The sequence below is a fragment of the Psittacula echo genome, assembly GCF_963264785.1.
Source record: "Psittacula echo genome assembly, chromosome: Z".
NCBI classification, from domain to species: Eukaryota; Metazoa; Chordata; class Aves; order Psittaciformes; family Psittacidae; genus Psittacula; species Psittacula echo.
In genome coordinates this window covers 22,007,452-22,033,164 of record NC_137742.1, presented here as the reverse complement: position 1 = coordinate 22,033,164, position 25,713 = coordinate 22,007,452, and the positions used below count along the sequence as shown (strand labels likewise).

At 36.8% G+C, this 25,713-nt stretch overlaps 1 protein-coding gene across 1 annotated transcript in view; it reads left to right on the top strand.

Moving 5' to 3' along the window:
• Positions 1-25,713, top strand: part of PDE4D (phosphodiesterase 4D) — a gene marked incomplete at its 5' end in the record, with an annotated part of 509,165 nt that overhangs the window by 67,086 nt on the left and 416,366 nt on the right. The window contains one exon of the mRNA XM_080636843.1: positions 7,827-8,062. Within this exon, the coding sequence (XP_080492969.1) occupies positions 7,827-8,062 (236 nt within the window). The remainder of the gene's footprint in view (positions 1-7,826; positions 8,063-25,713) is intronic.

Sequence of the window (25,713 nt, the reverse complement as noted above, 5' to 3'; positions counted from 1 at the left end):
GAGGAAATAGTTATTATTAGTAATACAGTTTTATTTATGGTGCAGACAGATTTTTCTCTCTGTTGATATATAACATTCAGTTTTGTCCAAATCTGAGTCATTCTTGTGCTATGTCTTAACTAAATGGAAAACCCTTCCTTAAAAATAATTATAAGAAGAAGTGTACAGTGGCGGTAGTTGCCAACAGTTTTACTTTTGATCTGTTGGTCAGTAAGTGCAGAGCTAACTGGATATCATAGCTATGTTTTACTCAATGAAAGAAGCAGTTAAAAGTCCTTTATAGAGCATCTACCAACAAATATCAGGAGAATCTAATAGTAATAGTGACATTGCTGGAGAGACTTGGGTGACGTGGTTTAGTGTGAGGTGTCCCTGCCCATGGCAGAGGGATTGGAACTAAATGATCTTAAGGTCCTTTCCAACCCTAACTATTCTATGATTCTATGAAAACCCTTATGTTTTTGTCTATGGCTTTTCATCAACGACTTGCCCAGGTTATCATGTAATGAATGTGAGGTGTACCTTTAAAAGCTGACTTTAAAATTGCATTCTATGAGTGACTAGCAGCCAAGGACTATATACAAACTTTAACCAATAGGTTTAAATAATCTTATATCATAAAATTTTAATTTTCTAAAGTTGATAAACGGTTACAGTCATACTGTTTTCATGTCTTCCCTTTTTGAAAGGCAGGCTTCTTATGGGTTATTGACATGGAGAATCTTAGATCTTGCCCAGCCTTATGAGTCTATATTTTTCCTGTTTTGTCAGAAGATCACATAGAGTTAAAGGGACTTTACAAAAAACACTTAGCTAGCCATGTCCTGCATCTGTACACCCACCATCATTCTTTTGTATTTCTTTCTGTCTTTAGTTCCGAACCATGATTTTTCAGTAGAAACCACAATTTTATGAATATATAAAATATATAAATTCACTGATTGCTAGGAATTTTGAAATTATTATTTCCTTATCCATGCTAAAGAAAGAAGAAAAGCTGTAAATGTCAGATAAAACAAGAATCTCCCCACACCTCTTTATTGTGTAAAATCTCTTTTAGCAGACTACACTCTTATAAAACACTAATTTGAACTTCGGTTAGGAAACCTGAGCAGTGTGTAAAGGCTGCTGAGTCTTTTCTAGGGCAGAAAACCAGTTCCACTGCAGGGATCAAAAGTGTAGAGAATGGTGTTTCAGCATCTATCTGGCATCTGGTAATAAGCATATGACTACATGGGGTTACTATGAGCTCATGTTGAAGTCCAGACAAGGATAACCTGAAGCAGTGGCACAGGTCAGGAGTGACTGACAGGGTCACAACCCTGCTGGAAAGGGCCTGGGGGCTTCAAGGGACTGCAGGGCGGGCAGCAGCCAAGTACTCTTTATTATAAAGAAAACAAACCTTGTGTCAAAGTGACCACAGCTACTGGATCGAGGGGAATGCTGGGAGTCTGGGAAGGGGCTACCAGGGTGTCCTGGGCCTAGAGCACAGGATCAGTGATGAGCACTCGGGGCTGAGCTTACTTGATCTGCTGTGGAGGAGGTGAAAGGTGATTCAAAGGCAGCCTGCAGGTACTTGGAGGGTAGTTGCAAATGACACCAAATTTATACTGTTCTCAGCAGTGGCATGTGTTTAAGAAGGTGTATGGGCCTCCATATTGGGAGGTTCAGATTGAACACCAGGAAAATCTTCATTAGGATTGTGATGCATCACCAGATCAGGTTATCCATGGAGGCAGTGGAATTTCTTTTGGAGGTTTTTTGAGATTCAGACAAAGCTGTGGCTGATGTGATCTAGTGTTGGTTATAATCTCATTTTGAGCGTGAGGTTTGAGTGGACAACATCATGAAGGCCATTCCAACAGCAGTTGTATGATTTTGTGAGTAAATATAGTGCTCCTTATAACTACGTTCAATTATAAGGCAAGAAGATGTTTTGCCAAGGTAAGTAAAATCAGTATCATCAATATTTCCTGATTTAGACGCCTAAGTATTTGTACTTGAATCAGTGGCCTCTTTTGCCATAGATTGATTCAATTTTCCATTGTCCTCCAAATATACAGTAGGTGTCCATTGCTTGATTTCTCTGAAGTTTGACTTGGGTTGTTTCGGTTGGAAGTCTTTCTTTTCCCTTATGTTTTTCTTTAATTTTTGCATATGAGTTTGTCCAGTAAGCTCACTTTCTCTGCTCAACTGTCACATTTGGATTGTCTGTGGCTCCAATTCAAGTATTTTTATGATTTTCATAGCACCCCAAAAAATGAAATGATAAAGTGACTTAAATAGCCTCATATAGCAGATTATTTTTAGCTCCGATATCAGCATTTTTCATTTCTTGCAGGGCTATGATTAATTTCATTATTATTTTTAATTTATTCAGATGTCTTGAATATCCACTATGCACACACTGAAAATGCAAACCTGAAGTTAAACTTCTCCTTGGATGACTGTAACACATTAATTCTTGTAGAATTTTTACAGCAATTGATTTTGCTGTTGATTTGCTTCAGAGTACATACATTAATGCCTACCATTTTATAATCTTTGTTTTCTTAAACTACATTACAGCTAGATTAAGAAGAATAGCTAAACTATGAATATAAATTTTGTGATTAAAAATCTAATTAGAAGGCGTTTGCTTACAGCAACTGCTGAAGCTCTGAGTATAAACTGAGCTTATTAACATTAATGCTGTGGGTTCACTCTGGCTGAATGCCAGGTGCCCACCAAAGCTGTTCTATCACTTCCCCTCCTCTCTGGACAGGGAAAGAGACATAACTAAAGGCTTATGGGTCAAGATAATGACAGGGAGAGGTGGAGAGATCACTCACCATTTACTGTCATGGGCAAAATAGGCTTGACCTGGGGAAAATTAATTTAGTTTATTAGTAATGAAATCAGGGATAACGTAATGAGAACACCTTCCCTCCACCCCTCCCTTCTTCCTGAGTTTAAATTTACTCCCTTTTTTCTCTACCTTCTCTATTTGAGCAGTGCAGGGGGACTCAGTATGGAAGTTGTGGTAACTTTGTCACATCTGTCTCTGCTGCTTCTTCCTCCTCAGGAGAGGGCTCCTCACACTATTCCGCTGCTCTGTCATAGAGTCCCTCCACAGGAGACTGTCCTCCATGAATTTCTTCAACCCAAGTCCTTCCCATGGGCTGCAGTTCTTCAAGAACTGCTCCAGCACAGGTCCCTTCCATGGGTGCAGTCCTTCAGGAGCAGACTGCTCCAGTACGGGTCCCTTCCCTGGGGTCACAATTCCTGCAGCAAACCTGCTCCAGTGTGGGCTCCTCTCTCCACAGGGCCACAGCTCCTGCCAGAAGAAGCCTGCTCCAGGACAGGCTTCCCACAGAGTCAGCCTCCTTTGGGCATCCACCTGCTCAACTGTGGGGTTCTCCATGGGCTGCAGGTAGAGATCTGCTCCTCCATGGACCTCCTTGGGCTGCAGGGGCATAGCTGCCTCACCATCGGCTGCACCATGGGTTGCAGGGGAATCCCTGATCTGGCACTGGAGCACCTCCTCCCCTCCTTCTGCACTGGCCTTGGTGGCAGCACAGCTGTTTCTCACTGTCCTGGGTTCAGCAGTAGCAGTCATTTTTCTCCTTCTTAGTAGCTGGTGCAGTGCTGTGGTTTTGACTTTCAGCCTGGGAACAGGGCTGATAACACCAATGTTTTTATGCTGCTGCTCAGTAATGTTTACTCTGACCAAGGACTTTCTGAGTCTCATGCTCTGCCAGGGAGGAGGGGAAGCTGGGAGGAAGCAGAGACAGGACACCTGACCCAAACTAGCCAAGGAGGTATTCCATACCACAGCACGTCATGCCCACCATATAAACTGGGGGCAGTTACGCGGAAGGGTTATATCACTGCTCGGGTTGGGCTGGGTATCAGTCGGCGGGTGGTGGGTGGTTGTATTCTCTTCCCTTGTTATTTCCCTTATCATTATTATTATTGGTGGCAGCAGTAGTGGTTTGTGTTATACCTTAGTTACTGGACTGTTCTTATCTCAGCCCATGGGAGCTACATTCTTTCAATTCTCCTCCTCATCCCCCCAGGAGCGGGGGGGAGGAAAGGGGGAAAGTGAGTGAGCGGCTGCGTGGTTCTGGGTTACTGGCTGGGCTTAAACCACTACAGTTCTTTTTGGCACCCAACGTGGGGCACGAAGGTTGAGATAATGACAGATCTGACTGGAGTGTGTCTAATCATATTTGTAATAAGTATTCATTGTTTCAGATTAATAGTCACTCATCACAATGCTGATTTATTGGCTCTCAAAGTTGTTGCTCTTGATCTCACAGTTTCAGCATGTCATACCTTATTTACAGCCGGTATTTGCTGTGTTAGGGTTTATCTGCTGGGGGCCTTGGGCTAAGGTTCTTGTTTCACTGTACTTTATATTAATGACTTGTAATACAATGGAATCATTGATCATGAAACTGATCTGGCTTGCGTTCCCAGTGTTGTCACCACCTCTGTACTTTGGGAGGTATATAATAGAAGTGTACAGCAATTGCACATCTTTTTTCCCCCTTCTTGGGTGGCCAGCTTATGAGTGAGACATTCCCACACACCCTAGTGACAAGTACAGCAGCTACACCAGAGGAGGAGGTAATGCGTGCTGAAGAGGCCCTACCATATAATAAACTGTCAGAAAGTGAAAAGCAGTATGCCTCGTTTACTGATGGGTCCTGCTGTATTGTGGGAAAGCATCGGAGATGGAAGGCAGCCCTATGGAGTCCTCTACAACAACTTGCAGAAACTGCTGAAAGAGAGGGTGAATCGAGTCAGTTTGCCGAGGTGAAAGCCATCCAGCTGGCCCTGGACATTGCTGAACGAGAAAAGTGGCCAGTACTTTATCTCTATACTGACTCATGGATGGTGGCAAATGCCCTGTGGGGGTGGTTGTAGCAATGGAAGCAGAGCAACTGGCAACGCAGAGGTAAACCCATCTGGGCTGCTGCACTGTGGCAAGATGTAGCTGCCCGGGTGCAGAATCCGGTGGTGAAAGTATGCCATGTAGATACTCATGTACCCAAGAGTCAGACCCCTGAGGAACACCAGAACAACCAACAAGTGGATAAAGCTGCTAAGATTGAAGTGGCTCAGATGGACTTAGATTGGCAACATAAAGGTGAATTATTTTGAGACTGGTGGGCCCATGACACTTCGGGCCATCAGGGCAGATATGCAACATACAGATGGACTCATGGTCGAGGGATGGACTTAGCAATGGACACTATTGCCCGGGTTATTTGCGAGTGTGAAACGTGCTGCAATTAAGCAAGCCAAGCAGTTAAAGCTTCTTTGGTATGGAGGACGATGGCTGAAGTACAAATATGGAGAGGCCTGACAGATTGACTACATCACACTCCCTCTCTCCTGTTCTGAAAGACTCTTACAAGAGATAGAGCCCAACATCACGGACCAGATGAACTCAGCAGCTTTATAGGGATTGGTCCATGCACTAAGGAATGATCTCTGTATGTGTGTATATGTATATATACGTATATATACGAGATAAGAGTGATGGCATATTGAAAATGTGGGATCTGAGCATGACATGAATGGTATGGAATAAGGGGTGGATACTGTCCTGGGTTCAGCAGTAGCAATCATTTTTCTCCTTCTTAGTAGCCGGTGCAGTGCTGTGGTTTTGACTTTCAGCCTGGGAACAGTGCTAATAACACCAATGTTTTTATGCTGCTGCTCAGTAATGTTTACTCTGACCAAGGACTTTCTGAGTCTCATGCTCTGCCAGGGAGGAGGGGAAGCTGGGAGGAAGCAGAGACAGGACACCTGACCCAAACTAGCCAAGGAGGTATTCCATACCACAGCACGTCATGCCCACTATATAAACTGGGGGCAGTTACGCAGAAGGGTTATATCACTGCTTGGATCAGGCTGGGTATTGTTTGGCGGGTGGTGGGTGGTTGTATTCTCTTCCCTTGTTATTTCCCTTATCATTATTATTATTGGTGGCAGCAGTAGTGGTTTGTGTTATACCTTAGTTACTGGACTGTTCTTATCTCAACCCGTGGGAGTTACATTCTTTCCATTCTCCTCCTCATCCTTTCAGAAGCTGGGGGAGGAAAGGGGAGGGGAGTGAGCGAGTGGCTGCGTGGTTTCTGGGTTACTGGCTGGGCTTCAACCACAACACTCACACATACTGTCACTCCTCTCTCTGGCTGCAGTTGCTCCTGCACACAAGCTTTTTCCACTTCCTATGTTGCCCAAGAAGCGCTACCACCCCTGTCACTGGTTTGGCCTCTGGCCAGTGGTGAGTCCATCTTGGAGCTGGCTGACATTGCCTCTATTGGACATGGCAGAAGCTTCTGGCAGCTTCTTACAGAAGCCATCATTGTAGCTTCACCTCAACCCACACCCCAAAAAAAACCCAACAACTTTGCCATGCAAACCCATATAGGTACTCATCATGAAAGGTGTTTCGTTAATGGCTCTCCCTGCATGCACTGAATCACAGAATCATACAGTGGTTAGGGTTGGAAAGAAGCTTAAGATCATCCCATGGGCAAGGACACCTAAATACATTGCTGTGCAAGCTTTTCTTGCAGGTGTGTATCAACCCTCATGAGAGAGGTCAAACTGAAGCCATATCTGTGCTGTAACTGGAGGTTTGATTGTAAATTGTGGACACTGTATAGCTTGCTTTATTTGGTATACCATGTGTACTATAATACACCTGTGAACTCTAGTTTGGCAGAGGCAAATACTCAGTGTACCTATCTTAAATATTGTAATGGGACTGTGAAGCTACTGATGCATGGCCTATGTGGAATAATACATAGATATATTTGCTGTATTCCTGATTCTTAGTTTAGATGTAAGAAATCTTTTGACTTGCTCAGAACTTGGGTTTCTTCAAAGGAAAGTAATCAAGTCAATAGGTGCAGACAGTAATATCTGTGCTAGGGAATTTATCAGGTAATGGTAAAAGACTGTGTAAGACATGGAGAAAAAAAAGCCAATTTCTTCTTATTATTACAACAGGCTTCTCAGAATATCAGTGTTCTCAGAAATGTAATTCTTCGACAATTTTCTCTCACAATGGTGAGGTCCTTGTTAAAAGTTCTGAAAACTTTCTGAAGACATCTTCTCTCCTTCAAATCCATATACTTGGAGATTTCTTTCTCTGATTGTCTTCCATTATTCCATGACACATGAAATATTACCAGTGGTGTAGATGATTAAATAAACAATAATGTTTATTAATGCTCAGATTTCATGCTGATCTTAGGAGGTTCTGATATTCACTGTTTCTAAGCACTACAGTGTTTGCTTTAGGTATTTGTCACTTACTATTTAACATGAAATTGCCTTGAGCAAGAGAGAAAGATGGGAATTGGAAAAGCTGAGAGAATTTAACATTAATTTTCCACTCTTTTCACATTGAGAGTTGTATAGTTGCAAATCTCTGACTACTACTTTTATTTTATTATTGGTATTTGGACTTCCATTTCTTCCAAAAGGTAGATGATAACCTGTAGCAAAGCAAGCATATTGTGGGAAAGAAACTCGCTTAATGCAGGCGACAGTTGTCTTCTCTACAGGTATGAGTATGCATTTTAGATAGTAGCATGTTAATCTCATAATAAAATACCTTTGTCTTTCCTTTTAAAATCCCGAATTGTTTAAACCCTAGAAACCTTTTACTGAATTTTTTCATTCTTTTCATTTTCTCAATAATGATAGTATAAATAATATTTGTAAGAAAGTAGCTTATGAAAAGGAATTAAAAGAGTTATCAAATTAACATTATAGGTATTTTCTTACATGATGGATATTTTCTTTTGCATTGATCATAGGTTTCAGAAGAAGCTCTTCATCACAGCACTGAGGATGAAGAGTCTTCCCAGGGAATGGAGCCCTATCTTGTGCGCAGATTATCATCCCGTAACATCCAGCTTCCACCCCTGGCTTTCAGACAGTTAGAACAGGCAGACTGGGATAAAAAGAATGATACTGACGCTATCCCAAGGCCCACAACCCTTCCACTGAGGATTCTTCCTCTCATTGCTATTACATCTCCTGAGTCCAGCAGGTAAGGTCCAGCAATTTCTTGATTTGGTATTTTCACTGGCAGGTGCAGGACAGCAGATGCTGCTTCTAGAACAGGAATCTATTTCTTTCCTAAATCCCCTAAATAAGTGAAAAAGAAGAACAAAATATTAATATGTAAATTCGTGCCTGCCACTTGGGAACACTGCTTGTAAATCTTTTGTTCATGTCCAAATACAAACAGTAGAAAGTATTTTTTCTGAACATTACTAACACTATATATTCAGAAAGTAGACTTCTGGAGTCTTGAATAATAATTTTTTTTAAAACATAATAAATATAGGAGCCTTTTCATACATAAACAAGTTTTCACATGATACAGTTTCAAAACAAGTTTCAAGGATTCATGAGAGGTTTTTGCATACTCCTGTATAACTACACTATTATAAATGTAAATAGTTGGACATATTTGGTTATAGTGATTTGTATTATAGTTTCTTCATATTACATCTGTGGCTTCTTGCATTATGCACATTTTTTAGAGTAAACTTTCCTGTTCTTAAATGTTTCTAAAACCATCCTATTTGCTGTGTTTATTTTCCAAAATGTGAATTGTTTAGTGTAAAATTGTTCCTTACAATGGTGACAGTGGCAGTGCAGTTGTTTGATAACCTGAGAATATACAAGGAAAAGGAAAGGCAAACATGCTGAGAGCTGAAATGCAGGACTTGATTTAGGAACTTTTGGATATATCTTCAGAGACAATATTGTATTCTGAATAATGCAACTGTGAAGAGAATGTATGACTTGCAGTGCATGACAAAAATATAAGTATTCATCAGGTTGCTATGTCCAAAACCATCTAATACTAACTTTAAATTTAGTATGACCCCCAAATCTTATTTCCATATAGGTATCTTTTTTTTTTTTTTTTGGAATTATAGGGATCAATTCTTGAAACATGCTTATAGAAATAGTGACTACATCCATAGAAGCATATAAATATTTAGATTGTTTACAAACGTAAATATTGTTTGGAGAGATAAATATAATGTCAATTGGTAAAGTTTTGAAGATAAATTGTCATGATTTTTTTGTTTTCTATCCATGGAGGCTGGAGGGAAGATCGGTCTGAGATACAGAAGCAAAATAAGTATAGGTGGAATGACTACATTTCAGATTCCTGGCTTTTCCAGATTTTAGAGTATTTGGCTTTGAAACTTCAATGGGACTTGGAATGTCCTGTGTAAACTGTGTAATACACAGAGGGTACTCTGGTTTTTTAGTTTTCTTAACACTAAGTGAAAAAAGAATGTATGCTTCTGATGTGATAGAAGATCAGAAAGCAGAATGAAAAATATTACTTCTGTCCTATGAAAACATCGAAGTGATTATAGATTTCTGGAAACTGCATTATTTTCTAGGCTGGATTGAAATGTGCAAGAGCAAGCAAGACAGTTTGAAGGGTATTTGGATAACTAACAAACCTAATATGTACTAATTATTATGGGTGGCTATCTGCTGTACTTGGAGAATGATTGCTTCTGTGAGAGGCTTCTCTAGGCTAAGAATCTGTCATAGGCATTAAGAGATAGCTTTGTGTCCTGCCTATGATATTCATCCTGTGGTTGGTATAATGTGTTTTGGAACTGGACAAAAAGTGGTTTATCTCCAAGTAACTATATGTCTGAGAGACTCTCGGAAACAGCAGATCTACAGATTGTTGAACGGAACTGCCAGGCTGTTAAAGCAAACAAACAAACCAAAAGTGAACAGAACAGCAGAAGCAATTCTAATTTTGGTGTTTCTTTGTAATATAAAATCTTCAGCTTTTATGATTCCTTCTTAGCTAAAGAGCAATTACGCTGCTACAGGAAGAATATCGTTCAGGAAATTAAATTTCTCTAGCTCTTTTGTGCCATTTTTCAGTTATTAGCTCTCTCAAGCAGTTATGCATTTCCCGTTTAAGTGCTTGTAATGCCAGCAGAAAAGCTGGAAGAAGCTATCGTTTTATTTGGCATCTTGTCTCTGTAAAAGTACACAAACTTAGGGAACCGATTATGTCTGTGGAAATGCCTACCTCCTTTGCCTTTGCATGTACGGAAATGTGCTGCTGAGAAATGGAAACCTCTGTCTTCAGTGGGTAGGTGAAGGTAGAAGAACGTTTGGGCTATAGAAACTCAGTTTGATGTGGAAAAATTCCACCACTGAAAACACTATAAATTATAAATTTTTTTTTTTAAGGAATATGCTCAAAGACCCCAAATATAACATTATAAAGCATCTTACACTGTGATTCAAAGCTAAAACCAGTGGCAATGCATGTAGTTTTTAAAATAAAATATAGATTTGATTACTGGACATGCACTTAAACACACACACTCCTCTTTTCATTTTTTCTCTCTTTTTATCGTTAGGATGTCTCAGGATCATTTCTGATTTTATGTTAGCTTTGTATGACCAAGCTACACTAATTCAAAAAAAGCTCTTAAAAATTCCCAAACAACACAGCAGAATATATAAAAAATTAGAAATAAACTATTCAGTAGTGTTTTTCTAAATCTTTCAACCTCTTTTAAACTCTTAGTCTTCTGACTTTAAGGAGACAGCAAAGTGTCTCATCATTCCTTTCACCCTTCTTATTTCTTTCCATGCATGAAGGGAGACAGATTCCAATTTTTTCTAACTCAGGCTAAACTGAGACAATAATAAAGATCATTGTTAAGATGAAGATTCATAGCTTACGTTTGCTAACAGAAGATATAAAAACCTAGTGCTTCAAATTGATAGACTCAGCCTGCAGCTGGTAGCAACAGTTATATTTATGAAATGTAACAATTGCCAGACCTTCTATGGGGAGGATTTGAAACAGGCAGGCAATTGCTTCTGATATTTTAGTTCTTATTTTATTTTATTTTATTTTATTTATTTTATTTTGTTTTTAATAAGCAGTATATTTACCTTGTGTATATAGAATAATAAATGCTGTATTTTACTGTAAGTTTTGTTAAGCTAGGTTATTTGCAGTGTGCATGTGACCATGTGTTTTACATTTTGGCAGTTTTCCTTAAGCAACTGTAACTAAGTTTATCAAAGGTTTTGATGTAGATAACAAACAGTTATGATGCCATTTAAGATGGGATATACAGACAGGAAGGTACTGATAGAAGAATACTTTTGCTTTTGCCAAAACAGCTGGTATTAAAAGGGCAGGGGACTGTTCTACATGGGAACTTATTTGTTTGAGGAGATTTAAGATATTTGATCTTAACTCTTTTATAGCAACTATTTCAAAGAAGGTTTACTTTCTTGTATATTTGTTTTGCCCAATAGCCACAGATCCCACCCTGATTCAATACTCAAGCAAATATTTATATTGTGATAGCAAATGAGATACTCTAAATTTAATTTCTTCCTTCAAACACTTGGATGAGATTTAGGACAATTGGTCATATCTATATATAATGATTATATTGATTTGTCCAAAGCTTCATGAAATATGATAGCAGTCTCTTCAGTCACCATTGTGATGGAAACTACTTCTTTGCATTAACTCAGAAGAAAATAGAATTGTGGACAGGTTTCATATTTTTGAGCTGGCTAGACCCACATTTATTGAACACTATGAAGTGCAATGGCACTCTCAGTGGTACAGATTCAAGGTATCAAGAGTCTGATGCAGGCTTTTATTTTCCCTTGAAAGTATGGCTTTTTCAGTTGCTGCTGGGATTCTTCTGTCCTCTAAATACATATGACTGACATAATATGAAGGGAAATGCAATGTTCATTGGATGTAAATCCCAGAAATGTTAACAGTATATCATGTTTCTGTAGACTTCATTGAAAGGTTTGTTTGAAAGCAAAATGTATTTTGAAACTGAGATGTGGTTAGAAAGACTTTCAATATAAAAATATATGAAACATTTTTTTGTGTGTTTCATTTAGTTATCTGTAATTCAGTATATATAGTGTCTCTTCTAACTACTTACCATATTCTTTGCTCAAACATCATTTGGGAGAAATTATTATCATTGTACAACGTAAGATCTATTTTAAATTGCTTTTGTATTGCTTATGTTCAACTGAAAATGTGTATTTCAGCATGTTTATGAAACTTTAGGGAGCTGTAAGAATGACTTACATGATAGCTGATTTCTGAAGTATCTTTTTTGCAATGTTCCTTCTATCTTAATTTATTAGTTTTTTTTCCGTAAGTTAAATTCTGTGGATTAGATAGGCACTGTACTGCTTAAAAACATTTGTGTTTTATTATCCATTAAAGAAGCAATCAAAACTCTCTCTATTGGAAATCAAATAAAAACTTGATTTAAAGTTATCCCCAGTTTTATCTTCTGCCCTTTAAAAATGTACTTATTTTTTTTAATATCTGCTTTTGAAAGGAAATATTAGAAAATTTTTATTAGTATCATCAATGCAAGTTTGATACTATCACAATACAGACTGAGAGTCCTAGTTGCAAACCAAATGTTTCTTAATGTCTATCACTTGCTCACTCATTGTCTTTCCCCTGTCAGAGTAATACCTCAAAGACTAGATTTTGCCTTTTGTAGTTAGGGCCAGGAGAGCTTTTTCAAATGTTAAATGACTGAAATGTGTGAATCCTGAGCCATAATTTTGCAGTTATTCACTTACTATACCAGGAAAGTATTTTTAAAACAACAGTTAGAGTTCTGAATCTAGGTTATTATTTTAAGGAACAGAGTGTTAGAGAGAGATGATGAAGATAAGGGAACTGGACCTTAGCAGAATAACGTGTAGTAAATATAAAATCTAGGGTAAAGCTGCCCTTCAGATTTATTAATTTGCAACTCTGTAGGGTAGTATATGTAGTGAAAATAAGTGGGAACTACGGTTTACATAGTGCTGAAAGATAAAAAAATAATAAAAGATAAAAAATAAAAATTGGTATTTCATTTATTTTTTAACTGAGAATTATGATCTTGCGCCTGCCATGCTGTAACTCTTCTTAGGAAGCTTCTCATGGGTCTAGGCTGTTTTCAGCTACAGCTGTGTTCCCTGACTCACCTGCCACTTAAGAATGATGAAGAATAGTGCAATAATTCTTGGCATTTTTACTGCAGATTTCTTTATTTTAAAAGCATTATAAACATGAGCAAACCCACATGTTGCCTTTGGGAGATCAGTTAGTAAGTAAGTAGTTTTGTTTTCATTTTATGCATTAGAAAACTCATACTCAATGGAGTAGTGGAACTGGCCAAGTCTACAGAACAAACAAGTAATCAAACTATGAATATAATTCAAGAGTTTCTGGTTCCTGGCTTTGTGTCTAGCCTACGCTATATGTTAGAAAGCTGAGGATGGAACTTGGGAAAAAAGAAAAAAAGCCTCAAGTTTATTTCAGTATGCCAAGGAGAATGTTATTGACCAGGTCTGAGAAGGTTTTTAATTATTATTATTATTAGGAGTTACACATGTAACTGTTGTATGCATCCAGACTCACATGGAACCTATGTTTCCATCATATTGACTCAGTCTCATTGAACTCTATCTGACTACAGTATCTGTTAGAAAGAAAAGCATATTTAATTGGCATGAAACCCAAAATTGAGTCAGTATGTAAGCTTAAATCTATCGGTGGGAAAAATCAGTGGAGATTTGTAAAGTTAAACGGGTTTTAGAAGTTTTAGAGTTTTGTGGCATTCAAGCCTGGGCTTTCAAGCAAGTCTTCTGTTTTTTTGTTCAGCATCAACAATTTATATGTTGCTATATGTATGCTAGAGTAATTTTGGAGAATAACTTAAAAATAATTCTGTTGGTCAAGACTTTTATTGACTGGGTGCTTTAGAGAGGTAAGGAAGCTGTGAAGGTGGCAGGGCCCAGACCAGAATACTCACATAATAGTAATTCTTAACACCATAGAAGACTTCATATCTGACACTTAACTCCAGCCTCTCATCTCCAAAGAAAAGGATTATTTTAACTTATGCCTAGCATTAAGATCTGCCAGATTTAGATCTGATGTACAGGTATGCTATGGAGGACAGCAGGTACTGTGTCTAGTCCAGCATTAGCCATTCTGAAATCCTTTTTAAAAAAATCAGAATTTTTATCAAATGCTAACATTTTATTCACTAGTAGTAAAACTTCAGTCTTTTCAATGATAAAAATGACCTGTTTGGCCTTCGAAACCATTATTTATATAGCACAGAAGGGAAACACACATTACTGTAAGTTGTGGATAAGTAAGTGTATGTGTGCATGTATTTTCTAATTTAAGGAAAAAATGTACAAGTACTACTTAAAATAGGCATTTTTAAATGGTTATTTTTAATCAGTAGATACATCTGAAAAAATATAAAACATGGTATAGTCCTCTTTGATTGCAAGGTTATATAATTATCAGATAAAATTTGAGATAAACTTTTAAAAGTGAGGTAACAGCAGATTATAAGGTGAGCTGAGGTTACTTTTAACTTTTGCTGAACTTTATGTGATTCCTGTCCTGCCATTCCTCCAGATTGCCAAGGCACTGTGAATGGCAGTCCTCCAGCATATCAAGTGCTCCCACCATTCTGGTGTCATCTACAGACTCGTTGAGTGTGCATTACATCTTACTGTCCAGATAGTTGTTGAAGGTGTTAATTAGTCTTGGCTCCAGTATTAACTGCTAAGGATGTCTGTTCTTCCCTAACTGATGCTGAAGTTTGGAACCACTTGGCCAAAACTTTTTGAGCTAGATAGTCCAACCAGTTTGCAGTCTCCCTTTTAGTCCACTCATCTAGTCTATATCTTTCCTGCTCAGCTACAAGGTTTCAGTGAAAGTCTGTCAGAAACCTTGCTGCTGCTGCTCATCTGTCACAAAGCCAGGACTTTATTCATGAAAGGGAATCAGGTTCATCACATCTAATTTGCCCTTGGTAAAATTATGCTAAGTGTTTCTATGTGCTTAAAACTTACTTCAAAGAGAACTTGCACAATAACCTTCCCAACATTTCAGGTGAGGTTAGAGCAGCTTGCAGTTTCCCAAGCCCTCTTACTCTCTCTTTTAAAGATGCTCTTACCATCAAATATTTTCAGGCCACTGAGGACCTCTGCTGATCATCACAGCTTTTCAGCGATGATAAATAGAACGTGTCCTCACAATGACATTGACCATCTTTGTCAGCACCGTTGAATGCATTCTATGTGGTATCAGGAATTTGAATGTGACTGATTACTTGAGCAGAACCTGACATGACCTATCCTTACAATGGGTGGTACCTTATATTCCCCCAAACTTTCTATCTGGACAAGGTGACCTGGGAGGCCTGAGGGCAGTAAAATAGGGTAAAGAAGGTTTTGCATATTTAATACTTTTCCATGTCCTTCATCACTTGGTTGCCTACTACATTCACTGGCAGGCCCTTATTTTCTTTATTCTTCTTTTTGCCTCTGATGTACCTTTTTGTTGCCCTTCATCTCATTGCCAGGTTCATTTCCAGCTGAGCTTTGACTTTATTGATGTCATTGCTGAAAAGCCAGGTGATACCGCCATATTCCTCCTGGGAAATGTGTTTCTTCTTCCACCTCCCATACTCACGCTTTGTTGAATTTCATCTCTATCGCAAGTTCCTTGTTCAGACAATTTGGTGTCCTACTATTGTTTCTAAGCCTTCAATAGCATTTTATCCAGTGTACTACAAGAAAGTGAGTCACTGTCTGATTATGTAGGATTTGTATGATGAAATATTATTTAATTTTCAATTATTATTACATTCTGGTATGCATTAAAAAAAATCAGGGATTCTTTAATGTGACTGTACTTTGTTCTCTGCTTTTGCATTCATACAATTTGGTGCTGTTGTGTTAAACAGAATAGGAGAGACTGTTTTCTTGTTTCATAGTGGATTTGACTGTAGATATATAAAGACTGGTATTTGCTAAGTTATCTCTTTAAATGATTTCTCTTGATGATTCTTCCTAATGTGTAGCTCATTTTTCCTCTTAGATGATTATAGGTGCCAAGGCCTAACGCTACAATGGCTCATCTTGCAAAGGAAAGCTCAAAAAGTAAGACTGCTCCTATATAACTGGTTAAAGTTGCAGTGACGCAAGGGAAGGCTGGAAATTCATTAAGATCAGCTTTACTTTCTGTACCAAAAATGGAGAAGGTATTATGTTAATTGTTTTTAAAAGATTTATACTTTTCTGGTATTGCCTTTTTTTTGAGCGGTTAACTAGTAAAATATTCATTATATTAAAATATTTCTTCAGGCAATCAGCCAAACACAATATCACACACTACTGAAAATTGTGTGAAACTGAAAATAGTGATTCACTGTTGAAAATGCTTATCAGAAAGCTTATCCAATTAGAGGAATACAGAGTGTCTTCCTTATGAGGATTTTTCATGCTGGAAATTGTCACATTACGTTGGTTTCACCACTATTGATGTCTTGAGCTCTTTCTGATTTGCATTTCAATCATCCCTACAGTGGCAGCTTACAAATACAAGAAACCTGTACAAGAAATCTTATACGCACATAAATCTGAGGGACAGATAGGAATCACTTCAAGAGGGTGATCCAGCCAGCAGCTGGGGCTGAATCCAGACTTTAGGGTAATTCCATCCAAGCTGTCTTGGTGTAGGAAAGTAGGAAAGCACAGAGCAGCCTAAAGGCCCTTTGTATGAGAGTGTGCAGAATGGCGCCTAGCATCTGAGCAGCCAATGCACACCTGGGAATGAGAATCAAAGTAGAAGAATATTAATTCTGAGCAGTTACATCACCCAATCTTTCTGCAGGTCTGTGTGCGCAGTTACTGTTGTATCAACTCTACTGAGACTGATTATTAACTATATTTTTTCTCATGTGTTTCTTTTTCTAAATCAGTGGAAGTGACAAGGTGGTGCACAGGAAAGGATCTGGGCTATGTAATGAATGAAGCTGTTGTCACCATTTCTTACATTTCCTGATTCAGTATAATACTGCACAGAGACAAGCATCTGATTGCATAACCTAATTAGTACACACAATTCATAATAACTGTTTTATAGTACTATTCTGTAGTACTTTATATATATAGCGACACATAAGTATGTTACTTTATAGCCAGATTCTGTTTATAACTTAAAACATACCTGGAAATCCTCTGAGAAGAAATTTCATCGGTTTACGAGGTTACTTGAGAAGGTCTGCTTTGATAAGCGTATCTGCTATGCCTGTCTTATTTTTCTTTTGTCAGGTATCTGCTTATGGCCAGTAAGGGTTACAGGATGCTAGCTAGAAAGACTCTTGGTCTGGCTAAATATGGCCATTCTCACATAAAAAGGGTTGTAACAGGTTTTCTTTTCTAGACTGTTGTCATCTGTTCATCACATTTGCATTCCTTCCACTTGATTCAGAGGAACTTTCATCCATGTTCAGACCATTAGTAACCATAAATCTATTTCAAAAGTTATATTTGTACATAAGCATATGCTTAGTAAGGCCTTCATTTGTTTTATGACTGGGTAAGTACAGATTTAGAGTTACAAATTTAAGTTAGATCATTTGAATGTATTTACAGTAACATTTCACATTACTAGCAAATGATGTAGTTAATGCAGATTACAAATCTCACTTTGGAATTTGAACATTTAACACTTCTAAGACTTGATGTTTACATAGTGTACAATATCACATCCAAATACATATAGAATATTTTAGATAATTGTGATAATGCATTTCACTTGCAGGATTACACTGTCGGAATAGAAAGAATATTTTATAATGCAACACTTTCATCAAAATGCTATTTCATTATATGACTTCACTTTTTGTTGAAACTTTATTTAGAGAAAAATATATTTTGTATTCTTGCAGACAAAACTTAATATATCTCTTTACTCTGGAGCCATTTATCATTATCTGGAAAATATAGTCTCTTATTCAGTAGACAGCTCAAACACAGAAAGCGAGATTTGAATTTATTGAGATGATGCCTTCATTCACACTGAAATGTTTAAGGAAAATTCATAGAGCAGACAATGAATAATATTCCAGATTGGAACACAAGGGAATAAATGGGATATTCTGGAAACAGGAGGAAGTTGATTTCTTCACAGCTGTAGTCAAAATGATACTTTGAAATGATCTAGCATAGAAAGTGATTTCCACATACAAATTTTACATTAGGTGTACTCTCTGAAAACAGCCTGTTAAGTACATTTACTCATCTGCTGACTTTCTGTTTCTAGTCTAAAGCTCCAAACTTTCTTCTGATTCTTTTAAACATCCTAGTTACAGTTTCCCCTTTCACTTCAGACAAAGGCTCAACATTAGTTCTCTGGAAAGTAAATGGATCAGATTCTCTTGAGACTTGAATGTACCATAATTTTTGCTTTACTTAAAATGGTCTTTAAAATGGATAATGTTATAAAATGGAGATAAAAAGAAAGAACTTCAAAATTATCTTGCAAAAATGTAAGGGCAGATAATTTCTAGTTCTTGTAACAGCAAAGAATATAGAAGAGAGAAGCCATGAAAGGCTGTAACTCTGGTTTCACCTCTTTCCCAGCAGTGAACCAATTTTATGAGATGTTTTTCATAGGTGTCTTGCTTGAACTTCTAAGTACAGAGTAAAAATGTGAGCTTTATCAGTGGATCTGCTCCATATGATAGAGTAAGATTTGGTTGACTGCTATTACTTTCAACAAAATAAGTTTCTGGGCAATCTCAAGTAATGGCTATGCAATGGCCTCATTCTGTTCTGTCTTGACACATCTCTTCTCAACTACAATTTTCTTTAATTCAAATATAACTCTGGTCTTTTTTTCTGGTATAGGTGATAGGGTGATTAAATGGAACAGTTTTACAATGAAAAAGGTGCGAATAAGTGGCTGAAGAACCACATAGACTCTACAGTAAAAGGTCTTCTCAGATCCAACGTTAGACATGTCAGTATGTCCCTAGTAGAAAATAAATGTATAGTGATAATTTTTGATAGCTATGTACGATCTTAAATTCATTTAACAGGCAGAGATGGAGACTTTTCAATGGAGAGAAATCAGTACTGTGGTCTTCCAAGCAATTGGATTTTTATGACAACTTTGTCTGAAAAGTTTGAAGGAGATTGTTATTTCTCTGACTGCAACTTTGCTGCAACATTTCTTTCCTAGTTCCGTTCTGTTGCCTTGTTTTGGCTCATATCTCCTTTCTCCTCCAGATGTTTAAATCTTTTGATGCTTATAGGTGCCTATTATAATCTCTATCACTGTCTAAACCATCTATTAATCATACATATTCTGCATTCTTGGTCTGCAACAATGCAAGATTGCTCTCTTTCATGTTCTGTATAATTTTTGCAACTGTTCTTCAACTTTGGCAGAAGCCCTGCGTTCAATTTTTTCTGAAATTGTCACCACTGGAAAAGTGCATGATCGATGGAGAACATGGAGTAGTCTGCATTGAGTAACTTACACAGGGCATCAAGTAACTTATACGATATTCAGCACCACCGTTTCCAAGCTGTTTTATGGCAAAGAAATTCTAAAAACTTTTGTGCAATTCTTGAAAAAAAGAATTGCCATCTATTTTTTGGGTAATGTAAGTACAGATGTAAATAGCACTTTTTTTTTTTTTTTTTTTTTTTGTATACACAGAGAGATCTGCATCAAAATATCTAATAATCAGTGGTAAAACTTGATGTCATCCTAGTAATTTTCCTCAAAAATCTAATTTGATTTTATAATCGCAAAAGTATAATGTATGAAATAATCCTTAGCCCTAAATACTCCTTTTGAGATGCTTCATTTGTTATATATGCATGAATTAGTAACAACTGCTCTTCTTCATCAAATGTAAATATATAATTGTACTTCTTTATTCACAGATTAATTGGTATAAATCTGGACAATAACTGTGCTTTTGTCATCTTTATGTTGATGATAAAATATGATGTATCTTTATGATGCTAAAATATCTTGATGTAGAATATACTGTCAAAGCCTGATTGTTCTTCATGTAGACATGGTGACAAAATCCTGTTTAATTAAATGGTGACAGGATGCAGCCTACACAGAGGTACTAAAAGCTGTGTGGGAGATTAATGTAAAGTCATCAGTAGTCTGGGGTTTCCTCTGGAGACTGTTCTGTAAATTTAGCCTTAATTGAAAACAGAAAAAAAAAAATCGTAAGACTTTCTCTGTTAAGTATAAATGGCATGCTCACTTAAAGTAAATAACAATTATTTAAAAACATATAAAATATGATATTTTCATTGTAGTGGGTGAGGAAATGAAAAATGAAGGAGGTATAGGAAAAGCCTTTAAAATCCCAGCATTAAGATAACAAAATAAGCAGTGCTGACTTCTCTGGTAGCTTAAAAATCTTTAAGCTCTTCATTAACATGCTTGTATTTCAGATGGTTGTCATTGATTTCCTTGGTAAAGCAGAGGCTAGATGTATTCTGTCATAGTTTTTTAGAGAAGAACTGCACAAAATGAAGTAGAAGTTGCTACCCTGAGAAGCAGCTGCGTCACTGATTTCTTGCAACACTGGTTAGTACTGACTTTGTATTAGAAGCTTTTCTGTGGTTCTAGTGTCCTCACCTCTTAAGATTTTTCTTGTTGAATGCCTTAGTGAGTAATAGAATCATAGCCATTGCACTTTCTGTGATCTCCATAGAACTCAAGCATCCTAAATCCCAGTTAAAATGTAAATGGCATTTTAATTGTGGGCTGAGTTGAGGATCCATTATTCCTTTGATGCTCTTGCAAATGCGTGCTTGCCCTTACACAAAACTTGCTGATGTCAATCTGTAATTTCTGAGAAAGGTGAGGAATTGGTAGCAGTTGCTAGATGTAGGAGTTTTCCCTATATTTGAGGACAGTAACTTCACTATTGGGTTATTTTGTCTATCTTTGATACACCTCGAATTTGGAAAAAAACCCAAATAACTGCCATAAATAGTAGTGACAGCAATCTACCAAAGAACAAGTAGAGATGAGCAACAGACATGTGATTAAAAAATCCAGAAAAGTAAAGACTTTTAAGAGGACTGAGTGAAAGTAGCCCTTGATAATCTCGATAGTAAAGTCAGAGAACACATAATTCAAAGATAACTGAAATACACTTGTTGATGTTGCAATTTTCTAAGAATATTTCAGGTTTTGTTTGTTTACTTGAATATGTTCCACTGGCAGCTAGGTAGCTAAGCATGATTTAAGTCAGATAGATCCAAGCCTAAAACTTTTTCATCTGAATTCAGACTTTTGAAAAATGGTGCCATTGGCAATACAATATTTTTTTCAGTCTCAGAGTGTTAGCATAGTCAGTAAAAAAAATTTGCAATGCCTTTCTAGTTTGCTTTCTAATGAGGCCTGATGATAGTGTGAGATAACAGAAGTCATATTCATGCTAGTCCTGTAATACAGCAGTAGCAATTGCTACTCTCTTTTGCACCAATTCATGAGATGCTATTAGCATTACAATGACAGGAATTGCTTTGGGTGATCTCTTTTGGCTTTAAATCCTATTTAGAAATCAAATCAAATAAAAATTTTTTGCTGATCATCAGTGTGATTCCAGGATGTAGGACTGGAAACTTTAATACAAGGGAATTAAGTAAGTTTTATCTGATTTGTTCAATTGTAAATTAAAATACTTTTAAAAATACAGATAGATTAGAAGCAATTTGAAGATATTTTGAGAAATGTTGTCACTCTGCAAAACACAGAAAATTAAACTTATAATCCAGGATTAATTGTGGTAAAGGTTTTACCAAGAAGCACGGTGAAGACAAGCAAAGAAATCTCATGGACAACTATGGCACCAGTTTTCCACATTATGTCAAGGCTTATAAAATGTCCATAAAGTATTACTGAACTAGCACAGAGTGCTAAGGAACTGTGATGAGAATAATTAAATAATGCTGTTGAAGCTGTTTAAATTACCATCATTCCTTTCCTGTATAGCATTTTCCATAGGGAAGATCAAGATCTGTAAGATGCTTAATAGCTACATAGTCACTTAAATGTAAACATCAATTACATAATGAGCTTAACTAAGAATTAAGGGGACAACCTATTGAAGAATGTAAAAAGCTTTGGAAAAGGTAGTATGGATAAAGGAAAACAAAGCTGGAATATTGTTGCTGCCAACAGAATGGTGTAAGAGTATGAACTGAGAACACAAGCTTCACTTGAAGAATATAGTTGTGGGTTTTTTCTCTCAATGATTTCAGCTGAAACTACCCATCAGTTTTTATTTATGACAGCATTTACTGTTAACAATTATTTCAGTAATTAAAGCAGTAAGTGGATTATGATTTCTTACCCACTATTACATCTCACTTAGAGAAATCATAAGAATTGAGCTACTGGTGTTTGGGGTTTTTTTCTTCAGCATTAAATGAATATTAGCTTTCCATCATTAATTAGATCCAAGCCAGATGATTTCACTGTCTGAGTGATCAGTGGCACTCAAAGTCCTGATTCCCTGAAGCATGAGCTGTTTGCAGAACCTTAGGACAAAATTTAGTACTCCATATTTTATGATACCTAACAGATAGTAAGAAAATAAACCTGTACTTATTTTATTCTGTAGGCAGATATTTCAAGAGTTGTTGCTTCTTGCAAGGATGTCAGATTACACAAGTTCTTGGTAAAGTATTCGCAAACATATGTGTATGGAAAGCTGCTATAATTGATCATGAACACCCTCATGATACTGAATATGCAAACAATTCTTTGAAGGATTCACTATCTAAAAAAAACCCAAAAGTCGAGACCCACACCCTCAATCCAGCAGTAACAAATATGCACATTTAAAACCTTACAAGTATTCCCCATTAATCCTGAAATGTTAATTACTTGCTAACAATAGCTTCTAGCCACTGATAGATTTCAGTATCTCTGACCCCATCTTAATCCCTTTTTGAGCACAAATTTAACATGTCCCGATTGTACTAGGCCATGTTCACACAAGCACGTAGTCACACTGCTCTAGAAGAGGCAATAGTGTCTAAGTCTACTATTCTTCCTTGATAAGGCTCTGTTAATGGGTTAAAAGGTCAGCCTTCACTAGAGCACCCAGTGAACGCTGACCCAAGAGAGACAGAGCTGGGAGTAGTTTCAGAGCTTCTGCTGTTTGTGACTGCTCCCTTGGATAGTCACGATCTGGTTAGCATTCCTATAGGATTTATAAACCCTGCAAATATCAGGGAGAAGCTCAGATTCTGGGTTTTTTTGTTTGTTTGTGTGTTTGTTTGTTGTGGGTTTTTTTGGTGGGGATTTTTGTTTTGTTGTTGATTTGGGTTTTGGTGGCTTTGGTTTTGTTTTTTTCTCTTTTTTTTTGTTTGGTTTGCTTGGGTTTTTTTAAGGACTGAAAAGTAGTTTTTAATTATTTAATCTTTCTCTATTTCTCTCTGCTTGAAAAGAGTGGTGAGAGGACAGAGAGGGTTGAAGGGAACTATGTGGGTGCTAGCTAGAGTGATAAGATAGGATCAAAGCATTCCACCATTTTTGTAAAATAATTAACCTGAAAAACATGGCATTTTATTGTGCAAACCATTGTCTATGAGATCTCTCACATTTGTTTCTGGAGGGCAGTCCTCTTCTTATGCAAGTGATTCATTTGACAAATGTGAAAGAATTTTCAGCCAACAAATTTCATATTTTTGGAGCATACCTGAAACTGATATATTATACTGGCTTCAGGCAAATATTGCAATTCAAATAATGTTCACTTGCAGCTCAAATATGAACTGAACAATCCAACTTTCAATGAAGACAGCAGAAAAAACTCCTAGTGGTTCTAGCTGGAGGGCTATCAAACCAAAACGAGCCAAGTTTAGTAAATAAAGCCGTTAATATTTTCATCGAGTATGAGATGCACAAGTAACAAATGACAATTTTGATAAATAACACTTTAAAACTTTTTTTATATCTCAAGTTAATATCCTTCTATAAAGGCCTTTACTTTGGAGAGTTACAGATGGGAAATTAAATTGGCAATATTCACACTCATTTACCCGCACTAATGAATGCTACTTTCCCCTCTATCCTTCATAATTCACTGACTTGCAAAATTATATTTTACTATTCAAACTGTTAATATTTCTGATTCATCAAAAGCAAGTAATTAAGAAACCTTTTACCAGAAATATAATTTAAGATAATTTACATCCATATCCTTTACTTTTTTAAATATTAAAAAAGTTAAATATTAAAAAAAATTAAATACAATTTGTTTATCCTTTATTTGTTTAAAAAGAATTTATTGAAAAACTGACTGATACCAATTCCTAACTTTCTAATAAAATATACATAGTTTCATACATGTTAAAAAATTTTGACACTTTAATTAGCTTCAATGCACTATATTTTTGAATTTTGGTCTGTATCTGACAAAGTTACAATTAGGTATGTGTTAATTAAACTGTCCAGTAATTGAAATATATTTTACAGGAGAATGTAATTTTCTTTTGAATGCTGTTTCCAAGAAGCAAATAAACTCTATTATTCATTCTAATGGTAGTGGATAGATCTACTGCTTCACTAAATAAATAAATAAATCCAGACACATTTTTGGGAGTAATTAACTGAAATCTATTGACATGAGCCTTTCCATTCGTTTGCCTTCTTAGTACTTGGCAAGAGTAAACTGAAATACCTGTATTGCTTTTCCGGAATAGTGACATTTTAAAGTTTATTTTTAAAACATTTTTATTTTTATTCTCTGCATCTTGCTTTATAAAGTTGGAGAAAAATATTAAAGCTTATGTGAGAGCTTGAAGGAATGAAGGGGATGTAGAAAAAAAAAACCTACCTAAAAAAGAGTTATTTCAAGGTTGGCCCTACAAAAGATACTGGTTCAGTTGCATTCGTGGCATACGTAGTAGCTTTCTTTTTGCTCTTTAAGTGAATTTAAATAGCAGAGTATTTCAGGGGGTGTTTGTGTGTGTGTGTGATTAATCCAAACCATCACTAAAAATTATGAAACTAATTAAGACAATGAGTAGTGAGTTTCAGATATGGTTTGAGTAATACAAAGGAGCCAAAGAATTATACTGCCTAGTTCTGAGTAAACATCTTACCAGCTTCATGCAAAACTCACCTGACTTGGAGTTTGACTAAGCACTCCAGTTCTTTCTGTTCGTTTGTTTTGGAATTTTTTCTTAGTGTTTGTTAGTTCAGTGAGGGTTTATGCTTTTTCACTGAAAACTGAGTGAAACTAGGTTTGAATGAGGTTTGCTTTTAGCTTGTAAGCTTTCTTGTTTGTGGAAATCAGAGTAAAATTAAGTGGCTTTAATGCTGCGCAAGTCTTAAAGAATTAAATGCTCCTAAACCCCTGCAAACTGAAGTCATTATATTTCATACAAGTGTACCCTTAATAAAATACCTTGGATGCCACCCACGTTCCTCTGCTTGAAGTGAGCAGATCAATAATTTAACTGATAGAGTGGAAAAGAAATTGGAGAAGTACCTTCATCCTTCAGACCTTGTTCAAAACGGGCTAGATTCTCACTCTGATTTTTCCAGATCAATGAGTGACGTGCAGTTTTACTATTCAGGAACTACTCTGGAAACCAAGTTTCAATCAAGGTATCACTATCCCCTATTGCTACAAAAGGAAGAAACTCCACAGAGCCTCTCTTGGGGCTTATGCTTCATTAAATCTGCTGCTGTGGTACAGTGGGGAAGAGGAGGTAGTGGGAAGAGCACTGGCTGTGCTAAATCTCCCCTCTTTTGCT